This window comes from Saccostrea echinata, unplaced genomic scaffold, assembly GCF_033153115.1.
Source record: "Saccostrea echinata isolate AGI-Se365-2 ecotype Australia unplaced genomic scaffold, CSIRO_AGI_Sech_v1 ptg000058l, whole genome shotgun sequence".
Lineage (NCBI taxonomy): Eukaryota > Metazoa > Mollusca > Bivalvia > Ostreida > Ostreidae > Saccostrea > Saccostrea echinata.
In genome coordinates, this window is record NW_026889807.1 from 6,531,557 (window position 1) to 6,559,369 (window position 27,813).

The window sequence follows — 27,813 nt, forward strand, 5'->3', positions numbered from 1 at the left end:
AGGTATTGTAGAATCAAGTTTGTTCAAATTATATTATGACCCCTAAGGGGTTGGGGGGGGGGGGGACACAACAGAGGGGTCAAAGTTTTACATAAGAATAAATAGGAATCATCTTGAAAAAATCTTCTAATCAAGAACAGCAAAGCAATGATTAGTCATATTATCATTGAAGCATCCTCAGATAGTGTGGATTCAGATTTGTTCAAATTTAGGATGGGTAAGGTGGGGTCATTATGAGCGATCAGAGTTTTACATAGGGATACATAGGGAAGACATCTTATAATTTTTTCTGTTTAAGAGCAACAAAGCCTTGATTAGTAATACTGATATGGAAGCATCCTGAGGTGTGGAAATTTAAGTTTGCCCCTCCCCCATAAACATTTCAATACTGAACTACGCATGTGAGTTAAGGCTAGGTGTAGGCGTTTCTATGTAAATGAGCTAATAAAAACGCATAAGAGGTATATTTATTACTCAGAGAAAGTTTTGATTTATTTTCTTATGCATACTTAGTACCCACGATATGTTATAGCCAGTACACATTATGACGTCATATTATGACGTCACTGATCTAACCTACTGAGGTAATAAATCACATCAACAAAACAGCTTCGGCGCAAGGGATTACCCTATTTATTTTTATATAAAAATACTAAGAAGTATATTCTATTGATAAATAAAACTGCTGCACAAATCCTTGGCATTTTCTCATTTGATCGGAATTTGAAGAAACTTATACCGGACGGTACATTTTTACCCTTATTCAACTAAAAACTTTACGAATAGAAATTGTACAACTGAGCTGTTGATATTTGTTCAGCAATACCAGCAAACTTTGGAATATATTGCTTCTAATACACCTTGATTCAGTTAAATAAAATAGAGCATGCCCTTGCGCCGAAGCATTTTTGTTGATGTCCATTATAATCTTGTGTAGTAAAGAACAATGACGTTATAATATGACGTCATAATGTGTACTGGCTATCTCATGTCGTGGGTACCAAGTATGTATTTGACAATAAGTTTTAACTTTCTCTGTATAATAGATATAGTCCTTAGGCAATTTAATTAGTTTATTTGCATAGAAATGCCAAAACTTAGCCTTAACTCACCTGCGCACTGATTTTTGCTTTTTTCCTAGCAAATGTACTCATTTGAGCCATGTGACCATGGGCTTCTTGTACTTATTTCTGTTCAAAACAGTGAGTAAAAATTCATATGGTCATTTATTGCACGAATAAATGTATAAATGTATTGTACATGTAGATCATTGACTATTTCATAAAATGAAATTACATTTATCCGTTCTTTTTTTTTTTTGGACGTTTTAAGACAATATTTTGAAATTTGTTTGTCACTGTGTTGGCTTGCAACCTGTTGAAGTTTAGGATCGCTGTGGATGAAAAGACTGACATTTTCAAGACAATTTTCTAAATATTCACCATATATTTAAAATGAACGCAAGTAGTATTAGGGGTCTGGATGAATGAGTCAACTGAGTGCATTTTTGACCCCCCCCCCCATACACCCAGATCCTTGATAGATGGGTCAACTGAGTGCATTTGAGGAGGATAAATGGGTTAACCAAGTACACCCCGGATAGGTGGGTCAATCAAGTACACCCCCTGAGTAAAAAAGAAGACGTTAGATCTACGATTGTACATCTATACCCCTCAATACACAGTCAAACTTAGCAGCGGTTAAAATCTTTTATTGTTACGTCATGTCATTCACAGCCTGTCTAGCTATTTTCTGAAAGAAAACAATAACGCTGCAAAAGTTTTAAAAATAATTTATTCAAAGCAAATTACATGATTACTTTTTCTTCTGTAGTTTCAGTGTCTGCTTCTTATTCTCAGTGCTAGGGGGTTTTCTTTTGTTGTAGTTGGCCCCCACAGTGGTTGGAATCAGATTTTATCCTGTTCTTTCATCTTGTTTTTCCCTGGTCTGCCTCCATTCTATCCGTTTTCTTACCTACATTACGAATTTCATCAGTCATATCTTCTCTAAACACACGTATATCATCAGTCATCTAAACACATGGATACCATTATGAAGTCCATCCATTATGGTGGCCATTTCATCTTAGATATCACATATCGAACTTCTTTCGTTTACACCAATAAGATTCTGTGTCTCTGGTAAGACATGTCTTGCATTCTCAGGTGTATTCATGGAATTTTCCTCTGCCATCATAACGTCTGTCTAGTTCCAAGTGCGACTAAAGACTGATCCTACACTCCCACCTCTGGTTTATACACTTTTTGTTCTGTAGGGTCGTGTGCAAATATCTTTTGCTTACGTTTGTACGTCTTGTATTCGTCTTAATACACAGTCTTGGGAGGTATGCATTGTGACGTGATACACTGTATAAATACTGCATATCTCCGACTTTGACCTCATTCTGTTGTCAGTTTTTTCTCATGTCAACATGAATTTTGAAAGTGCTATGTAAAAAACTGTTACATGCACATCACCTTATGACATGGAGAAGACGAGAGAAAGAGTTAGAAACAATTTTTTATCGACAGAGAAAAAGACAAATAGCTCTCAGGGAAAAAATGCAAGATAAATAGAAAGATTAGAGAGAGAGAAAGTCAACCAAGACAACATCTACAGGGTTTACGGAATGTACCTGATGTACCTGAAGAAGAACCATCTCCTTCTTCATCACCACCCAATCCCCCCCCCCCCTCCAAGAAGCTAATGGCCATTTCCCAGTATTATCAAGTCAGACTGAATCAGGCCCGGCATTCAAGAAAATTCAAAGCTGAAGAAGTTGTCTACAGTGTCGATTTTAAGGAATTTCCAGACGAGGAAAATAAAGGATTTGTTCTGCGATTATTTAGAGACATGCTGCAAACTGTCAAATATCATATGCAGTGCTATCCTAACAATTGTATATTATGAACATTTGACACCTTCTTCTGGATTCCGACATTTGGTACGAGTTTATTCACTGTAAACATTATAACAAGGACGTCATTTTAAATGAAATTGAAGCCGTGCAACAATCTAAAAAAGATTTAAAACTGAGAGACGGCTTTTTGGAATTCGACATGATTCATGTCAAGTATTCAGAGGGGAGTGGTAGACAGAATACCAAGCGCACCTGATGGTCAATAAGGGGAATTCAAAGAAAGGGGAAAAAATCCATCGTTCAGATCGATAATCCTTGGGATAAATTTTGTTTAGCTAGGAAAATAGTAGTCACCCGGTTACACAGTCAAAAAACCGGAAAATCCAAAGATTTTACCCCAGTGGAAAAAATTGTGGCTACCTATGCAGAAGGGAGATTCTCAATCATTATACCAGAAGAACAAAGCCCTAGCTCTCATTGAATAAGCCGGCTTTGATATTGATTGATTGATTGTATATTGTTTTTACGTCCCATTCGAGAATTTTTCACTCATATAGAGACGTCACCATATACCGGTGAAGGGCTTCAAATTTTGACCTTTACTCGGCACTCAGGGCCATTGAGCAGTGAGGGATCTTTATCGTGCCAACGCCTGCCGTGACACGGGGCCTCGGTTTTTAAGGTCTCATCCGAAAGACCCGCAACTTTCACTTCAAAGTGCCGAGCGCATGGCGAAGGAACGGTTGCTACCTATTTTTTATCGACTTAGGTCTGTCGCGGCCGAGATTCGAACTCACGACCTCCCGATCACGAAGCGAGCGCTCTACCGACTGAGCTACCGTGACAGTGGCTTTGATATTCATCAGTCTTGTGGACCCAAAGAATGGGGGAATTACAACAGGTGTTAGCCCCCGCTATTAACTGAAAATACTTCAGTTCAAGTCGACTTCCTCTAAACTCGGCATAGAGCCCATGTACAAAGGCTACGGAGACCTTAGATGGGGTAAAGATGCCCATGAATTATACGCATGAAAATATTTAGATAAAATGAATACAATTTCAATATTTTTCTAATGGCATTAGTTTTGATAAATGTGAATTGTGGTGTTTGCACTTGTATATTTCGGGTCTCTTCTGAGTTCGGCAAAGCGACATCGCTTACATCAGCTGTTTGTCCGTCCCGCGACAGGTTTAAAATTAGAACATACTTGTATATGTACTTCTACAATGATCGTAAAAGTTCAACTAAATATAAAGTCTAAACATTATCAATTTAGATTGACAATAAAATGTGGATTAATATATTTCAAAATATATCTTTTCTTGGTCCGATTTCGTATTTATTTCTATTTTTACAAACTACGATAATAGCTTGATCCACGCCTCAAGTACAGAAAAACTACGTGTCAAACTAAGAAATGACGTCATCTCAGTAAGTACAGCGAGATCAAGTTGGCTTTCATTCTACATTCGCTAAGTGCTATTATGGCAAGATAAGTTGCACATACATTTATCTTTACAATATTTATGAGAAACGAAGGTATTTGAGTGTGTTTAAAAAAGAACATATAGTATTTATTTATCAAGATTCATTTGTATTGATTTAACGTGACGTCATAATAGGTTTTTCGAACCTCCGCATGGGCTGGCGTATATATGGGAGTCCTTAACCTAGCTGCGACAGAACTTGTTTTAACATTTTGTTAGAAGAGAATCATTACTATGCTCTTTTGTCCATGCCGGGTGTGACGGGAACCCATATTACTGTGATCATTGCGATGTGGGGAACAGGAACATCACAGATCATCGTACTATATGTCCTTACCGATGCTCCTTCTGTTTATCAGATACCCCATGCCCTCCAGACAGGAGCCACATTCAGTGCCATCGCTGACAAGAATTTTTTCAAAGCAGAATTTGTTTTCAAAATCATTTACGGCCTCACACTAAAAATACCACAACAACAGTATGCAGTTTTTTGGGACGATGCGAGCATTGTCAGAAATGGACGCAAAACAAAAATTACTCCCTCATCATCCATGCGGAGGACAGAAACAATGTTAGATCTGTAAGAAAACTGTAGACACGGATCATCAGTGCTACGTATAACTGAACTCCCAGAAGAAAAAGAAGGGAAAAGAGACATTTCAGTTTTATATTTATCTCTATTTCGAATGTACCAATGAAAACGGCATCCACGACCCTAATTTATATGTGGCTCATCGCGTATGTCAGCATTGCGGGCACTTACCCATAGAAGATCCCTGTCCTCATTGTCGACCCGTCAACAAGTGTTTAAAGGGCCAGATACCTCAAAACACTTCATGAACTGGTGATTACAGCCCGACACAGGAAATAAGAAATTCGCTTTATTACACGACGAGGCAATCATCATTGCTCACAATTTCAAAGGATACAACGGGCAGTTCATTTTAGATTACCTAGTCCATTCCGCCTGCATGAAACCTACAGTCAACAAGAAAGGCACTAAAATCTTATTCATGCAAATTCATCGCCTCGTATAACTTTTTTACCTTTTGCTCAAGACGGAACAGAACCAGAATTACGTGGGCCCTTATCCACCAGCGGCTTTCTACAGTCCAGAGGACATGTCTATTAGTTGCCGACAGGCTTTAGACGATTGGTACGAACAACAATCCGGAAAAGTGTTTGATTTCCAGAAGGAATTTTTAGGATATTGTATTTCAGATGTCGATATTTTTCGACGATGCTATGTCCAGTTTAGAGCCACACTCAAGAGCTATCTAGACTCCTTCCAGGAATCCGTCACTTTTGCCAGTACTGCCAATTTAGCTTCCCGTCGTGGATTCATCCCCGAAAATACCATTGCCATCATTTCCAACATGAAGTATCAACCAGTTCGTCAATATTCGTCAAAGCCTGTCGGTGGCTTACCTGTATGAGTCAACAGAGTGAAGGTAACGTACGACATTCTAAATCATGCTAAAAACGGGGGAGAAGTCAAGATCGGATACCAGGAAGCCACTCACACCGTCTACGAATTTTACGGATGCTATTGGCACGGATGTCCCACTTGCTATCCTAATCTACAGACCGAAAATCATCCTCACCGGGCACAATTTACTTACCAGGTATTACACAAGGAAACTTGAAGAAGGAGTTTGGTCTTAGAGGAAATTCCGTACTGGGAACACGAATTCGATCAACAAGTGGAAAGAGAAGTGGCTTTACAAAATTATGTACGACACCTAGATTCCAGATCCTTTGAACCCCCGAGAGGCCCTGTTCGAAGGCCGGACGAATGATACTCGCTTATATTGTGAGGATGGTGACATGAGATACGTAGACATCTGTTTTTTATACCCTTACGTGTTAGATCACATACCTTTTCCTTTGGGCCATCCTCAGATCATTACTGACCAATTCCAGACTTGAGAACTTATATCGGTCTCATTCACTGTCGGGTGTTACCACCCCGAGGCATTTATCAGTCCGTTTTACCTTATCGCACGGGAGGCAAGTTATTATTTCCATTATGCCGAACCTGTGCAGAACAAAAGGACTCTACCTCTAAACATCGATGTCAACACACGGACCAGGGACGCAGTCTCACGGCCACCTTGGTGACCACCGAATTACACAAAGCACTGGACATGGGATATACCTTGGCATTTTCCAGAAAGTAAAAAGGGTTTATTTAGACCCTACATCGATACCTTTTGAAAGATCAAAGAGGAAGCTCCGAGATTCTTACCCGACTTTCAAACGGAGGAACAGAAACTAGATTACGTTAGAAAGAGAAGGTATCAGGATGGACCTGTTAAGTATAAAAAAAATCGGTTCGAAGAACGATAGCCAAACTCTTTTTAAATTATCTATGGGGAAAGTTCGCTCAGCGCCCTATTACCTTTAGCTCGATATGTGACCGAAGAAGAGGAATTACAACAACTCTGACAAGATTCTACCATAGACTTCAAAGGTATAGAACTCATACATAATAAAGAGCACCCGGAATCGAACATGATGTTGGTCAATTATCAAGAGAAACAAGAATTCGTAGGGGAATTCCCTTTCGGAAACTTGGTACTGGGCTGTTTTACTACAGCTCATGCCCGATAACATCTATACGAGACTTTACAACCTTTAGGAAATCGGGTCCTTTATTTCGATATGGGCAGTATCAATTTTATTTATTTATTAATTTTCAAACATGCCAAATTAAATTTGAATTGGCAAAAAAATCTGAATTTTGTGGAGACATGTATCGAGAAAACATCTTTGTCTTTACACAGAATCAAAAACGATACCTGCTACATGCATATCAACGAACATGACATGTATAATCATTAAAACTAAATTATGTGGACGTGTAAACCAGACAGGTTCTGCTGTCAGATCTTACCTTCTTTACTCTTTTTATAACATTATGATTAACATGAAGTCAAAGATGTACAATTAGGTATGCCTAAAAGTTTAAAGATTACGATTGTTCAGAAAGTCACAGATTTACTGTAACTATTGCATTCATTTTGCAATCAATGTACCTATATATAAATTACTTAGAAATATTGAATACACATCTTATGATAAATCATTTTTTAAAAAGTTATTTAATTTTCCCTTGAAAGGGGGGAACATATATGTTTTTTTTTAATCATTTATTATAGGTTGCCCCCATCTGTAATTATCATCATCATCTTCAATTTTGATTTTTTTCTTATGTGTATTTTTCTTTACTTGTATGCCCTGAAGGCCCCAAATTGGTATCAATAAATCTTATCCTATCTTATATTATTAACATCTGCGACAATATGTACCGAGATGGGCGTTTTTTTCGCTCCCTTGGCAACAATGTGTTCCTTATGTATTGGCACATTTTGCGGTCCGTGACTATGTTTGCTGCGAACATTTGCATATTTTGTCGCGAAGGTATTGCAAGAATGTTTACTGGGGTCCAAAAATTTTAATTTTAAAAATGTAAAAAAAAATTGAAGATTTTTCAGCGAATGGGGACAGATTTTATGAAACACGCAGCATATTCTTGTTTGGAAGGCCATTCTATTTTTTTTCATGTAAGTCCTACCTTTATTATCTAATAACCTATTGGGGAAAAATGATTAGTTTCTTTTGAATCAAAACCCTCGGATCCACACAATAAGTTTTTATGGTGAATTTCCTGGCGCTTTTTTAAAAAAGTAACCTACCTGAATTATCGTGGATCACAAATTTGAGTTCTTGATGAAATTTTCAAAGTCCCCTGAAAGAGATAACACCGAGCAGATACCTATTTTGTTTTTTCTACAAACCAGTTTGGTAATGGAACAAATGCACATCCAGTCCTTTAATGAAAAACTCCTCCGTATAACGATAAAGATGTGTTAATTGTTTTAGAAATATAATGCGCCTACGCACTACAATACAGAGAATTATGCTCTATCCCCTATAAGTTTTGTGTTTAACCAATACACCTATATTCATTTGGAAAATTAATAGATTCATTTCAAGACAGAATGTTTTGTTGCAATATTTTGATATACATGCTATCATGCAAAAAAAATATTTTAAGGCAAAAAATGCGTTCACGTGATATGTAAGTTGAGTTTGAAATGCAGTGCACTGCCCTTTTTTTTAACTTATACATAACATACATCTACATCACAAATATGCACAAAACAAACAGCGACGTACAATTTAACTTTTTAATTAACTTTTTTTTTGATTGATAAGCAAACTTTTACTACGCAGATAAGATGCCTTCACCTTGGGAATTCCACAATAATGATCCCCGTGAATAAGTTATTACGAAATCAAGCCATCGAATTCAAAGTATAGTTCGACATTAAGAATGGATACCTACAAATTTGTGTTGATGATTCTAATATTTGGTTTTATTTACCTTTTTCCAATAACAGACGGTAAGACTTAGTCTTACAGTTTTAAATTTAAATTTATGTTTAATTCAAATTCATTCATCGCCTATATATGAACCAGTTATAAAGAAATTAATTTATTCTGATAAAAAGTTTGAATTTGATTCAATTAAATTGATTTGTTAGTGTGTTATTATTTATTAAGTTAAGATCTACTTAATAATGATATCGGGCAAGAGAATCTTATTTCAGTTGTGGATATTTACAGGGAAACGATCAATCATAAAATTCTAAGTGTTATAAATATTTTATATATGTTAATTAATTATTCCTAGTAACCTACTTTACACAGCTAAAATGATTTCGTTAAAATATATTTTCTCGCGGAATTAATTATCGGAAAAGGTAATGCCAACTAAAATATTCTATTTCTTCGACCATGACATGTAAAATTTGTAAAAATTATTATTATGCATGTGTAATTATACAATACTATAAGGTCATTTTACAAGAATAAACATTTGTCATTTTTTAAGTATTGTGCAATATCTTAACATGACACGATTAATTAGAGATGTAAAATGCATAGTTATCATTACTGTGCTAATTTCATTGAGTTTGTCATAGTAAAACAATGGTTACGCTTTTGGAACTTCATTCTACAAATTCTGATTATTAAATTGATCTTTGAGGTCATATTTTGAAAATGAATTTGAATTGAAGTAATTGTTTGCTCTTGAAGAGTTTGCTAAGGAAAATCGAAAGTTGGAGAACTGTAGTTCTCAGGTTGAGAAAATTCTGACAGACAAACCAGAGAGCTACAGATCCAAGCGTTGTAAAAACCTTCGATTTACGCCGCCGCTTTTTTGTCGTTCGTTTCGGGATTTATTTCTTGTATTTTATGCGATAAAGCGGCAGCGTAAATCGAAGGTTTTTACAACGTTTGGATCTGTAGCTCTTTCGTTTATTTGTCCGAATTTTCTCAACCAGAGAGCTACAGATCTACAGCCAGAAAATCGATTGATAGATTGGGGAATATATATATATATATATATATATATATATATATATATATATATATATATATATATATATATATATATATATATATATATATATATATATATATATATAAGGGATGGCAATTTGTAACCGGTTAACAGATTACTCGGTCGGAACGATGGCAATCGATTAGAAAATCTGTAATCGGTTAATCGGAAAAAAATAAAATATTTCTTAAATTGAACACATTATTAAAAAAACTTATTTAAAAAAAAATCTCTGCATAAAGGATGATCATTTAGGATTTAACGAATCTAATTTGGACATACATGTAATTATGAATCTCCAGATGGAGACCGTAACGTAATTGGTCAGTTTATGTACAGTGTTAATTACTGTGGAATCATTTAAATTCGTGGGGGTCAGTGTTCGTGGGCAAGCAAAATTTTATTGGTTTGTGGGGATGTAATTTCGTGGGCAGCTCGTTTATTTGGTAGATTTAATTAATCAGTACGTTTACAAAAAAAATTGTTCGTGGGGATGTAAATTCGTGGGTAAGGGTTACCCACGAAATTCACGAACATTGATCCCCCACGAACAATGATGATTCACAGTACTGCGAAAACTCCATGTCGTTACTCCGACTGTCTTGTAATTCTTTAATGATAAAAATTGAATCATTGAGCACTGTGAATTGGCGTCTTTGTGGTTTTCAGTTTTCAATCCAATTCAAATATTAAATAAACATCGTTAATTAAGGGGTATAGAGTTAACATGTAGTTTTGATTATCATAGTGTAAATGCAGAAAGAACTTTTGTGACATCTGCTCTGGAAAATTATCAAAGATTCCTTAGGCTTTTTTTTATGGTTTTCTCAATTTTTTCTTGACTACTGAAATTTAGATACCTGTAGTTTTTCTGATCCAGAATCAAGATTAATGTAATGTTTTAACTTCTATTGTCTTATTTGGGTCTATTTGTGTATATGGACAGAGCTACTTGAAAAACAATTGCCAAGAAAACGTGCATTTCGATACGATTAACCGGTTAATCGGTGGGAACGTCTTGCAGTTAACCGATTAGCAATCGATTGCCATCCCTAATATATATATATATATATATATATATATATATATATATATATATATATATATATATATATATATATATATATATATATATATATATATATATATATATATATATATATTAGGGATGTCAATTTTGTCAATAATTCATATTCGAATATTCAATGAAAGTATTCGAATATATTCGAATATTCGATAAAATAAATAAAATCTGGTTTATTTTAGATATGCATCATCCTTCTCTCATGAAAGGTTTAGCGTAGGTATTTTAAATTGGAAGTAAAATTGTATGAATACTTTTGTGGATGTACAATAAGAAATTCCATTTGGTATTTGTCAATGTTTGAAATAAATAATTGATTTAAATGTAGAAAAGTATAATTTTAACAAATGAAACATGTGTATTTATAGTAGCTCTAACTGAGGAATCAGTCGTCTTACCAAAGGCAAGATAGTCGTAACGGTATACTGTTCAGATTCAATACGTGTAATAAATTACAATTATCTGCCTAATAAGAGATATGATTATAATCTTTGATACAGTGTAAACAAATATTTCCATAGACAATTTTTCTAGGTAATTAACTAATTTCCCGATAATGAATATAAAATTCAGGATTATGTACAACCCGAGATAATCAAGTAATTTACACATTTATTCTGAAATTAAGCCCTTTACAATATTAATTACAGACTAATTCTATCGGACATTCATTCAGCGATCATTTAATTTTATTTTGATAAGTATACTCTTCATTCTAAGACATTCTAAGATTTCATTTTGTTGTCCTCGATTCTAGATCCGATCGTATCTAATAAAAACTATGAAAGTACGTTTTGTATTATACATAAAGCATTATTGTACAATTCTTGAACACCTTACTGTATTATACATAAAGCATTATTGTACAATTCTTTAACACCTTACTCAAAACAAAGAAAGTAGTGAAAGAAATCAGGCGATCGAAATTGATCGCTAGTAAATTAAATAGGGATAAATCCAGCACTGTTCTAATCAAAATTTATTAATCAGTACTTCTTTTTATGAAATCTGAAAAACACCGAATATTCGAATCTTAAATTCATGTTCGAATATCAACTCATCGAATGAATATTCGAATGTTCGAATATTCGTTGCCATCCCTAATATATATATATATATATATATATATATATATATATATATATATATATATATATATATATATATATATATATATATATATATATATATATATATATATATATATATATATATATATATATATATATATATATATATCCAAAATTGAAATAAAGTCTCAGTAATCGGATTACAATATTAAACAAATATAAAAAGAAAACACAAGAATCCTCCGTAAAGCTTTAGCGCTTTCATTAAAAATCTTCTGAAGATTTTTAATGAAAGCGCTAAAGCTTTACGGAGGATTCTTGTGTTTTCTTTTTATATTTGTTTAATATATATATATATATATATATATATATATATATATATATATATATATATATATATATATATATATAATACAAGGCTAGTGTCTTGAAATATAAACGATATTTTGGCAAGGGTAAGAAAACGTGATAGAGGGTTTGCCGAGCCCTCTATCACTTTTTCGACCAGAGCCCAAGTATACATGTAGTTTATATCTTAAAACAATATCCATGTATTTCCTTTATCTTGCAATATATTTTTAAATCAGACCTCCAAAACGAGCTATTTTCAATCGATTTAGGTACAGTATGATGCAATATATACGTACAAAATTGCGGCGTGTTTACATTCGCGATGAAAGTAGGTCAACATTGTAACTTGTTTATTTCATTTAAGAAATTGAAATCAAAAATAACTTACCTAGTACTTTGTAAGGTGACCCCTTAAGCGTATTACACTTAGTAACCGTCTCGGAATGGTCCTGTACATGCTCTTGACATACTCTTGTTTTATGTCGGTCCAGATGCGCTGGATTTCACGGAAGAGATGGTCTTTGTTCTCAATTCTCCCTATCCTTCCTTGAAGCTTTCTTTTAATAAGGAGCCATAGATTTTCAATTATGTTTATGTCTGGACTCTGGACTGGCCAGCTCATTGTTGAAATGCCGTTTCTGTGCAAATAATCCTGCGTTGAACGTGCACGGTGTACAGGAGCATTATCGTCTTGGAAAATATAACTTCCAGTCGGAAAATGACGAGCTAAATCTGGCCACAAATTGTCATCTAAGATTTTCTGATATTTATCAGCATTTATATTTCCATCCACTTCAAAAATAATGTCGACTCCATGCCAAGTGATACATCCCCAGATCATAACTTGGTAACATGATTTGGTCTTCCGCGCCTCTACCAAATCCGGCCTTCAACCCTCCCCCCGTTTTCTCCAAATATATACACGAGAGTCTTGTCCCATAATAATCTTGGATTCATCTGAGATTATAACTTTTCTCAAGAAGTTGTCAACTGTGAGTTTTCTCTTATTTCAACACCAAGATAAGCGCTTTCTCCTGTTAACCTCTCGAATTACCAGTTTTTTCTTTGCAACCCAACTCACGAATCCATGTTTTTGCAGATGTAATTGTTTAGCTTGTTTAGATATTGGCCGTTCTTTATTTTCATTGAATTAGTCCGTTATATTCTGTAAACTCTCTCTTCGGTGGGTTTTTACGAACCTTTCTAGCTTTAGTTAGTCTCGGGCTGTCACGATAGGTTTTTTGCCTCGTCTCGGGATTTTTTCTAAAAACCCTCGACGTTCTACACGCTTCTTAAAGCTTGCAATTGTAGTCCTGGACACATTCAATGTTTCTAATACGTAGCTGATAGTTTTTCTTTCTTGTAATAACTTCCAAGCGATTTCTTTTACCTTGTTGCTCAACTCCTTCCCTTTTCGCCCCATCTTGCTTCCGCTGGTTCAGATTTGTTTACGTAGCAGACGACAATAAAATCACGTGACACATGAAATGTCACATGATTAAACAATGTTATAAATAACTACCGAATTTCCAATCTATTTATAAACTACTTTATTTCCCCTATAAATAGGTCGATCGAAACGCGAATGTTAACACGACACAATTTTGTACGAATATAATAATATTGTATTGCATCATACTGTACATCTCTGCAGTTGAAACTAAGGCCCCACCAATAAAAATTTTTGTTCGGCTGACCCGCGCGCTCGTATTTTAGCAAAACTATACAAATAATATTAATTTTGATTTCCCGCATCATGGAAATTCTATGCTATTTTCTATTCCATTTCCACTCTATTTTCGTATTTTAAATCTGTTTATACTCTGCAAATCAGAAAAAAAAAATATAATTTTCCGCTCAAAATTTTTCACGCTCCGCCTAAAAAATTTGCCTACAAAAAAGTAATAATATTTTTTTAACCGCTTGCCCGCTCGTACTTTTTTTCATCAAATGTCAAGAACAAGAAATTACATTGGTGTGGCCTAAGACGCCAGGGCCTAAACATTGCAATGTATATGACGTCACAATGCTTTTAGAACGTCGGAAAACATGCGCGAGGCTTTATTAGGGCATTAACCGAATAAAGCTTTGAGGTTTTTTTTATTTGTTACCTTTATTAGGTCAATGCAAGGGGTAGTTGCAGGATATCTATCTATCTATCTATCTATCTATCTATCTATCTATCTATCTATATCTATATATATATATATATATATATATATATATATATATATATATATCTATAATACCTCATCTGAAGACTACTCCCTGAAAAATCGGAGCTACTCCCTGGGACTACTCCATCATGAATTTTTATTAATAATTTTAACGAATCTCGAGTCTGTGACGTAATGTTATTAGCAATGTAACTATGAAGTCAAAACATTTCGACATGCGATGTCAAAATCATACTGGAATTCTAGCAAAATGAAGACAACGATAATCCTTCGAAGTGTCAGTGAAAATATTATATATTTTTTAATAATTTTATTTTCCTCGGTATTGATGCATTAGTTATCTTACAATATTTTTAATCACATGGATTTGTGATTAATTAAATGCCTCTATATCGTTACAGAAATCTCTGAGTCTCCCATGATTGTTTCGGTATAATAAAACAGTTATGGAATGGGTGCTCGGGAAATAGCAAATTTATGGTTCCCCTCGGCAGGAAACTATAGTTTCCTCCATTAGGGAACCATAAATTTGCTATTTCCCGAGCACCCATTCCATAACTGTATAATACATATATCCTGATATTGAAAATGATTCACTCTTGATAAATTTGAATAAATGTTTAACTATAATAGCCACTCTTTCTATAAAAATGTAAGTCATATCATAAATCATCGCATGATATTGCCATCAGTTCCTCTTGAAATCAATTTAAAGTCAATTTTTTTCTTTCATCACTCTCCATTTGATTAGTCATATGTATACACTTTTAGCTTACGAGACGTGTAATTCTGATAGTCAGTGTCCATCAAGCTACCATTGCTGCACTGGTACAATATACTGCTGTCCAAGTGGTACCGTCTGCACAGGAACCATCAAATGTAGAAGTTTATGGTAAGGAGACAAGCTATAGAATGCTAGGGCATTTTTTGGGAAATAGAAAATACATACACAAATCTTATTTATTAAATCAAGAATGCATTGGCAAAAGAACAAGGTTTGCTTGGGGTCTTTTTTGCCCTGTGAATTTCTGAAAAATCTAAAATAATTCCCTGAGATAGTTTAGGAAGAATGAAATAAGGCTGAAAGAAATCACCTGATACAACTTGTACATTCTGGAGAGATCAGTAGTTGAACACCAACCATGAAACTGCTCAGTTTCAGTTGAAAAAAAATTCAAAATTAAAATTTCACTTGGACCCTTGATGTTTGCATATCTATAAGAAATATATATAAAATGGTGCAGTTTTCTCGCTAGTCCTTGTACCATGACGTCCTGAATTGCGTCATTATTCTCAAACCCTGCAAATTTCTTTAACCCTCTTACTGCCAGAAGTGTGTCAAAATTGTGCAGTTGATATGCCAGAACTTTCTTTTAAAAGTAACAGAATTATTTTAATATTTTTTAATAATAAGCAATAGTCTAAAGATTAATTCTTGATTGTAATAATTTAGATGTATAACTTAGAAAATAAGGAACACAATGACATCTCAATCTAATAAAAATTAGACTTGTTTTTTCGCTCCTCTACTATACGCTTCAATACCAGTTGCAACTTCTCGGGCCTTTCCGACTATCGGAGAAACAACCTCGAATGTATTACGCAGACGCCATGACAACCCCCTTTTCACAAACATTGAAATAAATGTGGGAAGACCTCTTATCCGTGGAGTATGGAGTTTAACTTTATTGAATGTAAAGATATTACCTAAAATATACTATAGAAGGGACTTTCAACTCCGTCTATCCAATACTTAAATAAATAGGAGTTTTAACATCCGGTGATTTTAATACATTCGAGGTTGTTTTTCCAACCTCTGACGGAAAGGCCCGAGATGATGCGATTATTTCAATACAATATCTTGTATTGAAGAGTATAGTAGAGGAGCAAAAATACAAATCTAATTTTAATTAGATTGAATGACATTTCAATTTCTGAGTTATGACGTCAGCTCCTTTGCTAATATTACGTCAAAGTCGTAAAAAATCCGCGTAATTTTGCAAAGTAAAAAATCATAATGTAAAAGAGTATATTTACATTTGCAAATATTTATCTTAGATGAACCTATTGAAGAGAAAATATGTTCAATTCTGTATGAACTTATTAGGGGGTCAGAGGTCATAGCGTGACCGAATCACACAGCGAGATGATATCTAGCGTATACATGTACATATTTCTGTCACGGTAAAACTGTTTTCTGAACTTCTAAGTTGTTTAAGTGATGAAAAAGATTAAATTATTGAAACAAATAGATTTCTAAATTCAACAAATGGTCATTAGATCTTTCTCCGGTGAGAAGAATGTTTTTAATTAGCGTAAAGTTCGTGCTTACCTTTTTAACCCGAAGTTCCTTGAAGGTATGTAAACTGAGGACGATAACACCACTTTTGACTTCATATATAAAGAACTTATACAATAATAGTAAGATTATTCTCAGTAGCGATCATTGTCCTTTCATTATAAACAGAGATATCCTGAACTGGACTGCTGAACATCAATGTAAATATTCAAATGTTGAGGCGAGGCGAACTTTAAAGACCAAAAAGCTTCTAGGTCATTGCGCGTCCCTACAAAGCAATACGACAGGCCGTTCTTGTAATATATGCAGTTCTGTTTGGAATATTCGTCTCAAATGTAAATGTATGTAAAAAACAACAATGTTAAAAAAATTTACTGGAAATGAACTTGGTTGGTACGTGATCAAATCTACTCAGAAGCCCTTCGAGCTTCACAGGATTTTATCACATGACCAACCAAGTTCATTTCCCAGTGAACTTTTTAACATTGTTGTTTATTTCTTTAATGAAAAATAAGAAACGTTTTTAACGTAATAATTTAGCTGAAAATGTATTTCTTTCTAATTTGTTTTGTTTTGTTTTGTTTTGTTTTTTTTTTTTTTTTTTTTTTTTTTTTTTGGCTTTTTGCCCATTAGCTTGTAAATGTCTCATCAAAAGGAGAGAAGGTAGCAAAATTAAAAGGTATTCTTATTTTATATTCAACACTATTTTATGGAAACGTTATTTCCTTTTGCTAGGAAAACGACTTATCTAAATAAGTCCCAATCCTCGCCTAGAAAAAAGGTTATTTCGACAAATAAATGCATTTATTCTGTATAATCTAAATGATCTGGATACAAAAATATTGAGATAACTCTTACGTTACCATACATTTAAAAAAAATATTTAAATCAATAATAATCAGAGATCAAAGACCAAAAACGAGAAACTCGTTAAATTATATATATTCTCAATGTTGCTGTGAGACGAACTCAAATACAGACATTTTATTATTTCAAGTGCATAAAAACAAGAAATTGTCATAAATGTGACAAGTAATTTCAAATAAGATGTTTATTACGAAAATAGATTTAGCGGAATAGCTGGGGGGAGGCTAGCAAACGATGCACACGTGTTACAAATGTTGGTGGGGGGGGGGGGTTCAAATGTAATCATATGTAACCAAAAAAAAATCTTTTAAGTCTTTTTTCTGCTTCTTTCGGTTTGTGAATAAAACTAAATTCGACGTTTGAATTTACCTGAATACTATACTCAGAAAAAAGTGGGGGCCCCGCGTTCCACGGGCCTGATAATTTAATTTACTTTCATTAAGTGTAAAAATGAGATGATTTCGCCTCAAAAATGCCTTCAAATTGTACAAGTATCTACCAATAGAAAGCATCTACATGTAGGTGCGTTATTAGCAATTTGCCCTGGACCTTTCTTGTTCTCTTATTGATGGAAATGTTGATATTAAGGTCGGTGGAAAATGACGAAAACTTTCAAGAGTACAACTAAAGTACTGAGAACATGAATAATGTTATAGATATTTATTTCAGTGGCGTAGCTAGGTAAATATAATGTGGATGCTTTTCTGATTTAAGCTAAGGGGTATGGGGCAGCATTAAACCCTTCCCCCAGCTGGTCGGGGGTGGGGCTCAACAGAAAGTGACATTTAGGAGTGTTAGATCGAGTCTCGGAATGTGCAGTGTGAGGATAATGCAAAAGAATTTATCTTTGAATACTGAAATAAATTTATTAAAATACGTTGAACTTCTCTATTCAAAGAATTTTGTATTAGTCTTCCTTTTTCTTTTCTTTTTCTTTCTTTCTTTTCTTTTTTCTTTAAGTAATCTGGATGCTCTGACATGCAAGCATATATAGTAGCTATGCCACTTAAGTTTATAAAGCCCCAGAAATATATTAATCCCTCTATATTCTTCCCAGTATTTTGTCTCGTTACTACTATTAAAGTGATAGAGGTATACATGCACAAAGTACGAACGCTTTCAATCGCTCAGAAACATCGGAATTTCGGAAATCAAAAGTGTTTACAGGAACGGATCCATCAATATTTAACATTATTATACTTTCATGTTAAATACTAAAATCTGATTGGTTTAGACGCATTTAACAATCCGTAATGTTACCCTCAGCGTTAGCAACACACTTGACAACGGGTAACATTACGAAAATATCACATGCGTTCAAATCATGCGCGTACGGTTCACCATAGAATTCTCAAAGCGTCAGTTGTGCGTTTGAAAGAAGCCGAATAAACGACGTCAATAAAAGCTTGCGTCCGATGTAGCTTACTTGAAAACAACAAACGACAGACGAAACATCCTTGCGAATGCAAACTTTAGACGATAAAGGACTTTTTGAGTAGCAAACAAACAATAAAAAGGTTGGTAAATCTTTTCCGAAGCTTTTTTATTGAGAAAAATAGAAGCGGGGAGTTTGAAAGCTTTCTAAGCGTGAACTCAACGACGATCTCCGAATTTTTCTTTTGACATCCGAAATCAATAAGACATTCAGTATAATAAAATAAATAGTGCACGTTTTTGAGGGTAACAGTTGAAATTGACACCCCTCGGAAAACCATTGTCAACCTCCGCTGACGCGTCGGTTGACAATGGTTTTCCTTGGGGTGTCAATTTCAACTGTTACCCTCAAAAACGTGCACTATTTATATAATAGTTGGTGCGGGCGAATTTTTTTTTCTTCTTGTGACATCCCGTCCTCATCGGGTTTACAAATGTACAGCATAAATCAAGCAAGTATTCAATACCTGTACATCTGTAGATACATATTAAATTTGAAGGATTTGAAACAAGGATGTACATGTACTGCTAGAGAGATCATAAATATACGGGTATTTTTTCGAGATGAAATTTATGCTGTTTTCTTTGAGACAGCTGGGAGCAACTTCCTTATGCTCAGGTCAAATTTAGCCGTCCTTCTATAAACTCCCGACACTGATGTAATATGCATTGCAATAATGCTAAATAATGGAATAAATCAGCAGCGCACAACCACCGAAAACAGTCTCGCGAGAAAAAAATCTTGAGAAAATTCTCAACTCAAGTCTTGAGAATTACTCAGCTGAGAATATTCTCAAATCTCCGGGTAGCATACTTTATATTGTAAATGGTGTCAGTGACGATCTTCAAGCAGATACTGCCAGGAACCGACCCATTTCTCCACTGATCCAAGTTCTACTGTTTCTACGTTTCGTGGCTACAGGGGCACACTTAAGAATTATTAGAGACAGTCTTAACGTTTCAGAATGTACCACTGGAAGGGTTGTTAAAGCAGTAGAGAGGGCCATCATTGAAGATTTTAACAATCTGATAAAATTTCCTGTAGGTGAAATAGCGACCAAAGTCAAGGAAGGATTCAGAAGAATTGCGGGTAAGACCTATAATTTGGGGGGAAAATACTCCAAACATCGTTCTTTGTTTTTAGTGAGATATATGCAAATCTTTAAATACACTACATGACTGAAAGATTACAAAAACAACAATTAAGTAAAAAAAACAACAACACTCGAAAGAATACTTAATTTTCTGTAAATTTATGAAAAATCCCCTTACAGTCAATTGCATTTTTCCCGTCGGCATTTACAGAAGATAGGAAGAGTTCCACTAAGGACCATAACTGTATTTAGTGCAATAGTGTAATTAGGTGGTGGATTCAACACAAACTTTCAAAACAAAGCTGTTCTGTTTGTTATTTGTCAACGTTGACAATAAAGTGTAATGATATTAAAACTATATATATTAACAATACTTAGTGCAAAATAAATACTAATTTAAATTCTTGTAGCACATTTGAAAAAAAATACTACTGTTAATTTTTTTAAAACTTTGTTTTCTTTCAAATAATTGTTTTTCTTATTTCCATTTATATATCCTCTATGTTTTTACTGCTGTGTTAGAAAAAAAAGCAAGTTAAATGATGTTGGGCTGGGTATTTTCTGTAAGAAAATCATCAATAATGGCAATTTAAAAAAAAGAGAAAGCAAAAAATGAAATAAATATTTTTGTTAATTACTTTGATATATGAATTTTAAATGAGTTTAAGGTACATATGTATTGTTAAAAAAATACAGAAATGGTTTGGGTTGTTCTTGCTAGAAATAAGTAAATAAATGTTCATGTAATTTGTATTCCAATATTTTAGCCATACAACCCTCATACCTTTAATGTCCTCATATAATTAAAGTTGAAACAATTATTATTTCATGGACAGGTTTTCCCAAAGTTTTGGGTTGTATTGATGGAACCCAGATAAGAATTCAAGCTCCATCACTGAATGAACCGGATTATGTGAACAGGAAGGAATTCCATAGCCTCAATGTTCATGTATTTAAAAAATCGGAAGTTTAATCCTTTTAAATTTTTTTTTTAAATTTAAAAGGATTAAACTTCCGATTTTTTATATAGTAGTTAGAATATATATTAAGTTGGTTTGACCATAATATTTCATTGTAGAAGCTCAGTTTCTTTGGCATTATGAATAGACATCAGACCTTTTTAATTTAATGAGGGATGTCAGTTACAGCTGTATTTCAAAAATTAATCATAAAAAGGAAATTAGAATAATAAATAATTATTAACATATAATATTTTTAAAATATATGTTTAAATACATGGATTTCTTTAGATGGTCCCACCTTCAAGGTGACCTCACTTTGTGCCAGGTGGCCTGGATCATGTCACAGTTCGAGAATTTGGAGAAATTCACACCTTTACCAACAGTTTGAAAATATGGTACATCTTCAAATTATATAATGTAACTACAATGTACATGTAATATGTTTCTCTATATGAATACTTTTCCTGAATTGCATTGATTATGTACTAGTTTGACTTAAGCATGCATTTATACCCTCTTTTAATATTCAGGGTTACATGATGGGATTCTGCTTGGAGATTCTGAGTACCCCCTTACAAGATACCTCATGACACCCTATTTAGCACCGGCGACACAGTCTGAGGAGAGGTATAATGCCAGTCTACGCCAGACTCGTGTCTTGATTGAACAGACCTTTGGCATCATGAAGAGGAGATTCCAACCTCTCCAAATCGGGTTCAGGGTATCCCCAGACCAAGCAGTACAGTTCATTACAGCTTGTGTAATACTCCATAATCTAGGAATTGACAGAGGAGATATTTGTGTGCAGCAGAATTTAACAAACATTGATGTTGCTGCCTGCATCCAGCAAAATATTCAGGAACCTGGACAAGTCCGCAGCGATGGGGTATTATAGAGAGCAGCAATTACACAGGGATTTTTCTAGAAGAAATATTAATGCAAACTAGATCTAGTGTCCCTAGTTTAAATCAGGTATAAAATTAAGCCAAGTCAGAGAAATTTTTTTAATTTATGAACTTTTTTATGAAAAGAGGTCCAGTTTTGCTCTCTCTCTCTCTCTCTCTCTCTCTCTCTCTCTCTCTCTCTCTCAATGTACATGTATTTTATTTCAGAAATTCCAAGGATAAAAGAGACCCATGGGCCACAATGTTCACATAATTCAAACCAACTTGAATCTGCACTACTTGATTTGTTAAAACCAGAAGTCTGATAAGATTGTAGCTCTACTGCATAGTCTACTTGTGTACAAAGTCTTATTGAAATCAGAATTAAACTCTAAGAAGAGTATCAATTTGAAAGAAAAATCCCATAAATTTCTATTTTAGTAACCATGACAACACCTTAAGGACAGACAGAAGGACAGACAGCTATAGGCAGACGTCATGGACAACAGTGATCAGAAAAGTTTGTTTAAACTTTTGGTTCATATGAGCTAAATAAAGGTGAAATAAAAGCATATTTAAAGTTCTGATGAAATATGGACCAACATTTCAGGTTATGTTGTTTGAATGTCTAACAGAAGCCTCTGCTTCTTCAGGGTGAGTACCTCCTTCTGGATGTTCAGGACTTCCTCTCTTGTTTCACCTTAAGGATCTCCTCCTCTAATCTTTCATTGTCTAGCTTTAAATTTCTTTCTTCCAACTCTTCGAGTTTTCTTTTATTGGGTTCACCTGTTTGATTAAATTACAAAAGCGTTATATCTAAAATTTAAGTTGTTTTTTTTTAATTCTTTATTTTCGTTCAATTGGCTTTACGTATTACAGGTATATTAACATTTTTTCATCTTCTTTGTTGACCATTTAGAAATGATTCAATAGACAAGTGTTCCACTGCTGAAAAAAAAATCGCTTAAATACTGCTTTGTACTATTTCAATTTGTGTTTTAAAGCTTTGACTAATTATCAGCAGATTGAAAAGAAGTTATACAATTTAGATTTTTAAAATAAAAAATATGCTACATCATACTGAAACAGATATTGGACTGTCTTTGTTTAACTACATTTATTTTTGATATATATTATAATCTATAAAATAAAATCTATGTAATTGAACCTTTTTTTCTTTTTTTATTTGATATGAGAGAGAGAGAGAGAGAGAGAGAGAGAGAGAGAGAGAGAGAAGTACGTGCTACATTTTGCTGACAAACCTTTCTTTTCCTTTCTTTTATGTCTAGCAGATGACATTTCTACATCTTGCCTTTCTTGCAATTGGGTGTTAGATGAAGAATCTCAATCTGCAAAATTATTTGTCAAATGAATCTTAAAGAATTCTTGTTTTGAGAATTGAAGCTTGAACTGCATAGGAAGACTTTCTTTATTTCTGTCTTTTCACGAAGAATTTGACAGATAAACATTCACTAAACTAATAATCAACATCATTGTGCATTGTCACGTTAAATTTTTGTCCTAATTTTCCAGTCCATATACATAATATTTACATAATTAAGAACAAATCACATTACCTTGTGCATTTATCCCTGCGTTTTCTTCTTGGACATTTTCAGGGACTGTGATGGCATTTTTTTAAGGAACAGGGAATAAGATTGCGTATATATGTATATTTATTGTATATTTGCTCGAAGTTATTTTTTTCACTCTTTACAATTATAAAAGAAAATACTTGTAATAATTATTTCTCTGCTAAAATGTATAGGAAGTTAACAGTCTTTACTTCTTGTTTTGATATTATAACATTTTTTCTTGATTTCCTCCCAACTCTCTGGTGTCAAATTGTCTGCAAATATAACAATGCTTAAATATTTGATCCACTCCCATTTTCATGTTTATCTGAGCGTGGATCTAAAAATAGAAATAACTTAAGAATGGAAAATCCCATTTCCCATTTTCTAATCTTGTGAGAAAGGTATTAACGTGATCGTATTTCAGCTGCCGTTATTTTCTACAGCTGATTGAACAATTAGTGATGACCGATTTACAAGATATAATATGCAAATGAAAGTATATGTATGTTTAATGTTAGTTAAATAGTAAAAGTCTGTATATTCTTAACCCGTTTTTGATAGTCTAAAGCTGAAAAATGATAATTATATTTAAAAAATAAATTACTCAATGAATCTACATTAAACAAACTACTTACGAGTTTAGTTTGTTGGCAATTGATCATGACTGCCATTCTTTTTCTTTTATTTATTTACCTTCCCCTTAACTCCGCTCCCTTTCAATGCCCCAAAAAGTGTGGTTGCCCTCGATCTGATCTCTTCAATAAGGGCAACCTCCTCATCACTCCCCAAGTCTGTCCCCGTTTTTTGTCCATTGTGTTGTAAAACGTATGTGTATGTATAAAATGTAAAGCAGACGATGAAAAATTTATTTTTATTTACATGTAACTACACATATATTCTTACCTTTCTGGCGCCAAAGAGCTCCACAAGGCCACTTCAAACATCGAAAAATTTTCATTTCCAAAAAATTCTCAACTCAACTCTTGAGAATTATTTAGCTAAGAATATTTTTAAGTCGTTTTATGACGGCGGTTTTGAGAATATTCTTAGCTGAGTAATTCTCAAGAGTTGAGTTGAGATTTTTTTTTTTTTTTTTTGAGAATTCTCAAAGTTTTATGATGGCGGACCCAAGTCATTACAGAGATTGGCTCTTACACAGGTAATGGTAGATATGCATGATCTTTTTTAGGTCAATAGTTGGTCCTATCATCGGTGCAGTGGTCCTTTTTATAAGCATTATTGGATGCTGTAAGCGTTGCTGTAAGTATCAATGTTCGTTTTCGTATTACGTATTTAATTATGATCGTCTAAAATTCCAGCCAACATGATAATAAAAAAGACAAATCTAACAATACATCTATATTCAGTGTTTATGTTCAACAAGATACTGCTATGTTTTGATGGTGCATAAACTAAAATTTATAGAACATTTATCATAACGATATTTCTTTGATTTTCATTTTCATGTTCCAAAAAGACTTGAAACGCCTACATTAGTAATCTTTTGTCTGAAAAGTATAATTTCTGTGGAAAAAAGAACCCTCGTTTGACATTTTACATTTTGAAACATTATATGCACGAAATGCAAATAAAAAAAAAAAAAAAAAAAAAAAAAAAAAAAAAAAAAAAAAAAGGAAAAAAAAAGAAAGAAAAAGGAAGGAAATTGCCCTAGCCTGATGATAAGTTTATCCTACTTGTACAGGTTACCAAAAGAGCCAGGAACCGCCTCCACCAGTTGTCTACGGACAACAACAGCCAGAAGTTGCAATCGCACAAGAAACATATGGACAACCTCAGGCTTACGGACAACCTCCAACTTACGAGCAAGGTTACGGACAACCTCAAACAAATGGACAAGGTTACGGTACACCGGGTGCATTGCCGCAAGATACGACAGATTACAAAGTAAAGTTGTAGACGAGGAAAGAGAAAAATGATATTGTCATCTATATTCTCCCTGTATTTATGATATGTATCAGTGAAGTTGTACAAGAACAAATAATTACGTTTTTTCCAATCAAACAGCGCTGAACCCATTCACTTTTTATAGTAAATATCATTAAAAATCGTCTCGAGAACAGCAAAGCCAAGATTAGTCATATTATAATAGAAATATCCTCAGGTAGTGTTGAAGTTTGTTCCATTCAGGACCCCTGGGCTTAGAGCAGGACCACAAGAGGGCGTCAAGATTTACTATAGGAATATATAAGAAATATCTTTAAAAATCTTCTCAAGAACAGTTAAGCCATTATATTTTTAGTCATATTAATATGGAAGTATTCTAAAGTAGACAAGATTCAAGTTTCTTCAATTCATGACCCCCGAGGGTAGAGCAAGGCCACAACAGTGGGTAAGAGTTTTACATAGGAATATATAGGTGTAATGGTTAAGAGACATTTGTGTTAAACTGAAGACTTCAAATAGTGGAATGACTTGACAACTCTTGGAATGGACCAGCCAAAGGGTATATAAGGCAAAGCTTTGGGAAATTAGGTATTCAGAAGCTAGGAGAAGAAGTTGGCCGTTAAATAAGCAATAAAGAAGGGTAAGAGCAAAATAAAAGTATGAAAGTTATAAGCACCAGTGGCAAGTATCCTTGGGAATTAATGTTAAGTTCTGGGTGTAGTTAATCTGAAGAAGATTGAGACATCCAGTTCTTATCTATAAATAAATGTAGGAACCTAGAAAAGAAACATGGTACAAATAGTACATTCACACAGTCCCCGTCTCTAGATAAGAGAAAAAAAATTAAGTACTGTGTGATTAACCCTCAGACAAAGCAGTCTTAATAATCATTCCAATGATTAAATCAGACAGAGTAAACTGAAAACCTATAGAGCCTGATCATACATGTAACATAGGAAATATCTTTAAAAATCTTCTTCTCAAGAAGAATTAAACCTTTATTAGTCATATATATACAGAAGCTACCTTAGGTACTGTAGAATCAAGTTTGTTCAATTTATGACCCTAAAGGGTTGGGGGCACAACAGAGGGTCAAAGTTTTACATAAGAATATACAGGAATCTTCTTGAAAAAAACAATTTGCTCAAGAATAGCAATAGCAATAGGTAGTGAAGATTCAAATTCGTTCAAATTTAGGATGGGTAGGGTGGGCCACGATGAGCGGCCAGAGTTTTATACGTAGGAATACATAGGGAAGAAATCTTAAAATTCTTCTGTTTAAGAACAGAAAAGTCTTGATTAGTAATATTGATATGGAAGTTAAATTTAAGTTTGCCCCCCCCCCCCCCCGGTAAACTTATCAATACTGAACTGATTTCTGTTTTTCCCTAGCCAATGTACCCAGGTGAGCCATGTGGTCCATGGGCGTCTTGTATTTATTTCTGTTCAAAACAATTCATTTTACTCATATGGTCATTTATTGCACGAATAAAATGTATAAATGTGCAGTACATGTAGATCATGAAATAAAATTACATTTATCCGTTCTCTGTTGTATTTAAAACAATATTTTGAAATTTGAATATCACTTTGTTGTCTTGTAACTTGTTGACTCAATAATATTCTGCAACAGTACAATATTTCCGTATTTGATATTATCAAAATTAGCGAGGGTAATTTTATCGAATCAGAGTTTTTGTTGAATATGCCAAAATTTTACAGCATTTAACAGATGTAAAATGCAAAGAAATGCCAATAATTTGAAGAGAGACGAATTTTTAAGTGAATTTTTATAAAATAATAATCTTTATCAATTTAACTCAAAACCCTTGTGTTTTAAAAATTGGATACAAAGTGGTATTTTGTATATTAAAGATATATTTGACGAATCAGGGGAAATGTATGATATCAATTATTTTTTAAACAAATTAAAACGAAAAAATAATATATCATGTGAATATTATATGCTTAAAAAAGCTGTTAAAGAGTATACACAAAAGTTTCACTGTTCCTATGCTAAATTCGTGAAAGTAAAACCAAACATATATTTTCTATTTAAAAAACAGGCTGTAAAATCAATACGAGAGATAAGAAGCAATTTTTATTACTCTATATTTATTGGTATGAAATTTCAAAAACCTTTATTTGAAAACAGATGGAAAAAAAATATTTAATGTTCAGGATGGTTGTATATGGAAAAATATTGATAAAAACAAGATTTCGAATATGTACGAGAAGAGAAAATCAGAATTTAATTATAAATTATTACATGGTATTTTGAACAACAATTTTTCTGTAAGCTAGTGGAACAAAGATATTTCTCCTTTGTGTGAAAATTGTGAAATTGA

At 33.6% G+C, this 27,813-nt stretch overlaps 1 protein-coding gene and 1 non-coding gene across 2 annotated transcripts; one reads left to right on the forward strand and one right to left on the reverse strand.

The window, feature by feature from the left end:
- Nucleotides 1-3,632: 3,632 nt before the first annotated feature.
- Trnat-cgu (transfer RNA threonine (anticodon CGU)) lies at nucleotides 3,633-3,705 on the reverse strand. Its single transcript has one exon. It is a non-coding gene; the product is annotated as a tRNA-Thr (tRNA).
- Nucleotides 3,706-8,663: 4,958 nt separating this feature from the next.
- On the forward strand, nucleotides 8,664-26,221 carry LOC133174665 (uncharacterized). Its single transcript, XM_061309756.1, has 4 exons — nucleotides 8,664-8,757; nucleotides 15,215-15,335; nucleotides 24,750-24,820; nucleotides 25,263-26,221. Exons 1-4 carry the CDS (start codon nucleotides 8,688-8,690, stop codon nucleotides 25,475-25,477), a joined length of 477 nt encoding a protein of 158 aa, XP_061165740.1. The 5' UTR covers nucleotides 8,664-8,687; the 3' UTR covers nucleotides 25,478-26,221.
- The last annotated feature ends 1,592 nt before the right edge of the window (nucleotides 26,222-27,813 follow it).

Bases quoted from the DNA above. Each gene is read 5' to 3' on its own strand.
- LOC133174665 (XM_061309756.1), top strand. From the start codon at position 8,688: ATGGATACCTACAAATTTGTGTTGATGATTCTAATATTTGGTTTTATT. The intron at 15,336-24,749 runs GTAAGGAGACAA...GATCTTTTTTAG, and splicing joins ATCAAATGTAGAAGTTTATG to GTCAATAGTTGGTCCTATCA. The intron at 24,821-25,262 runs GTAAGTATCAAT...CTACTTGTACAG, and splicing joins TGGATGCTGTAAGCGTTGCT to GTTACCAAAAGAGCCAGGAA.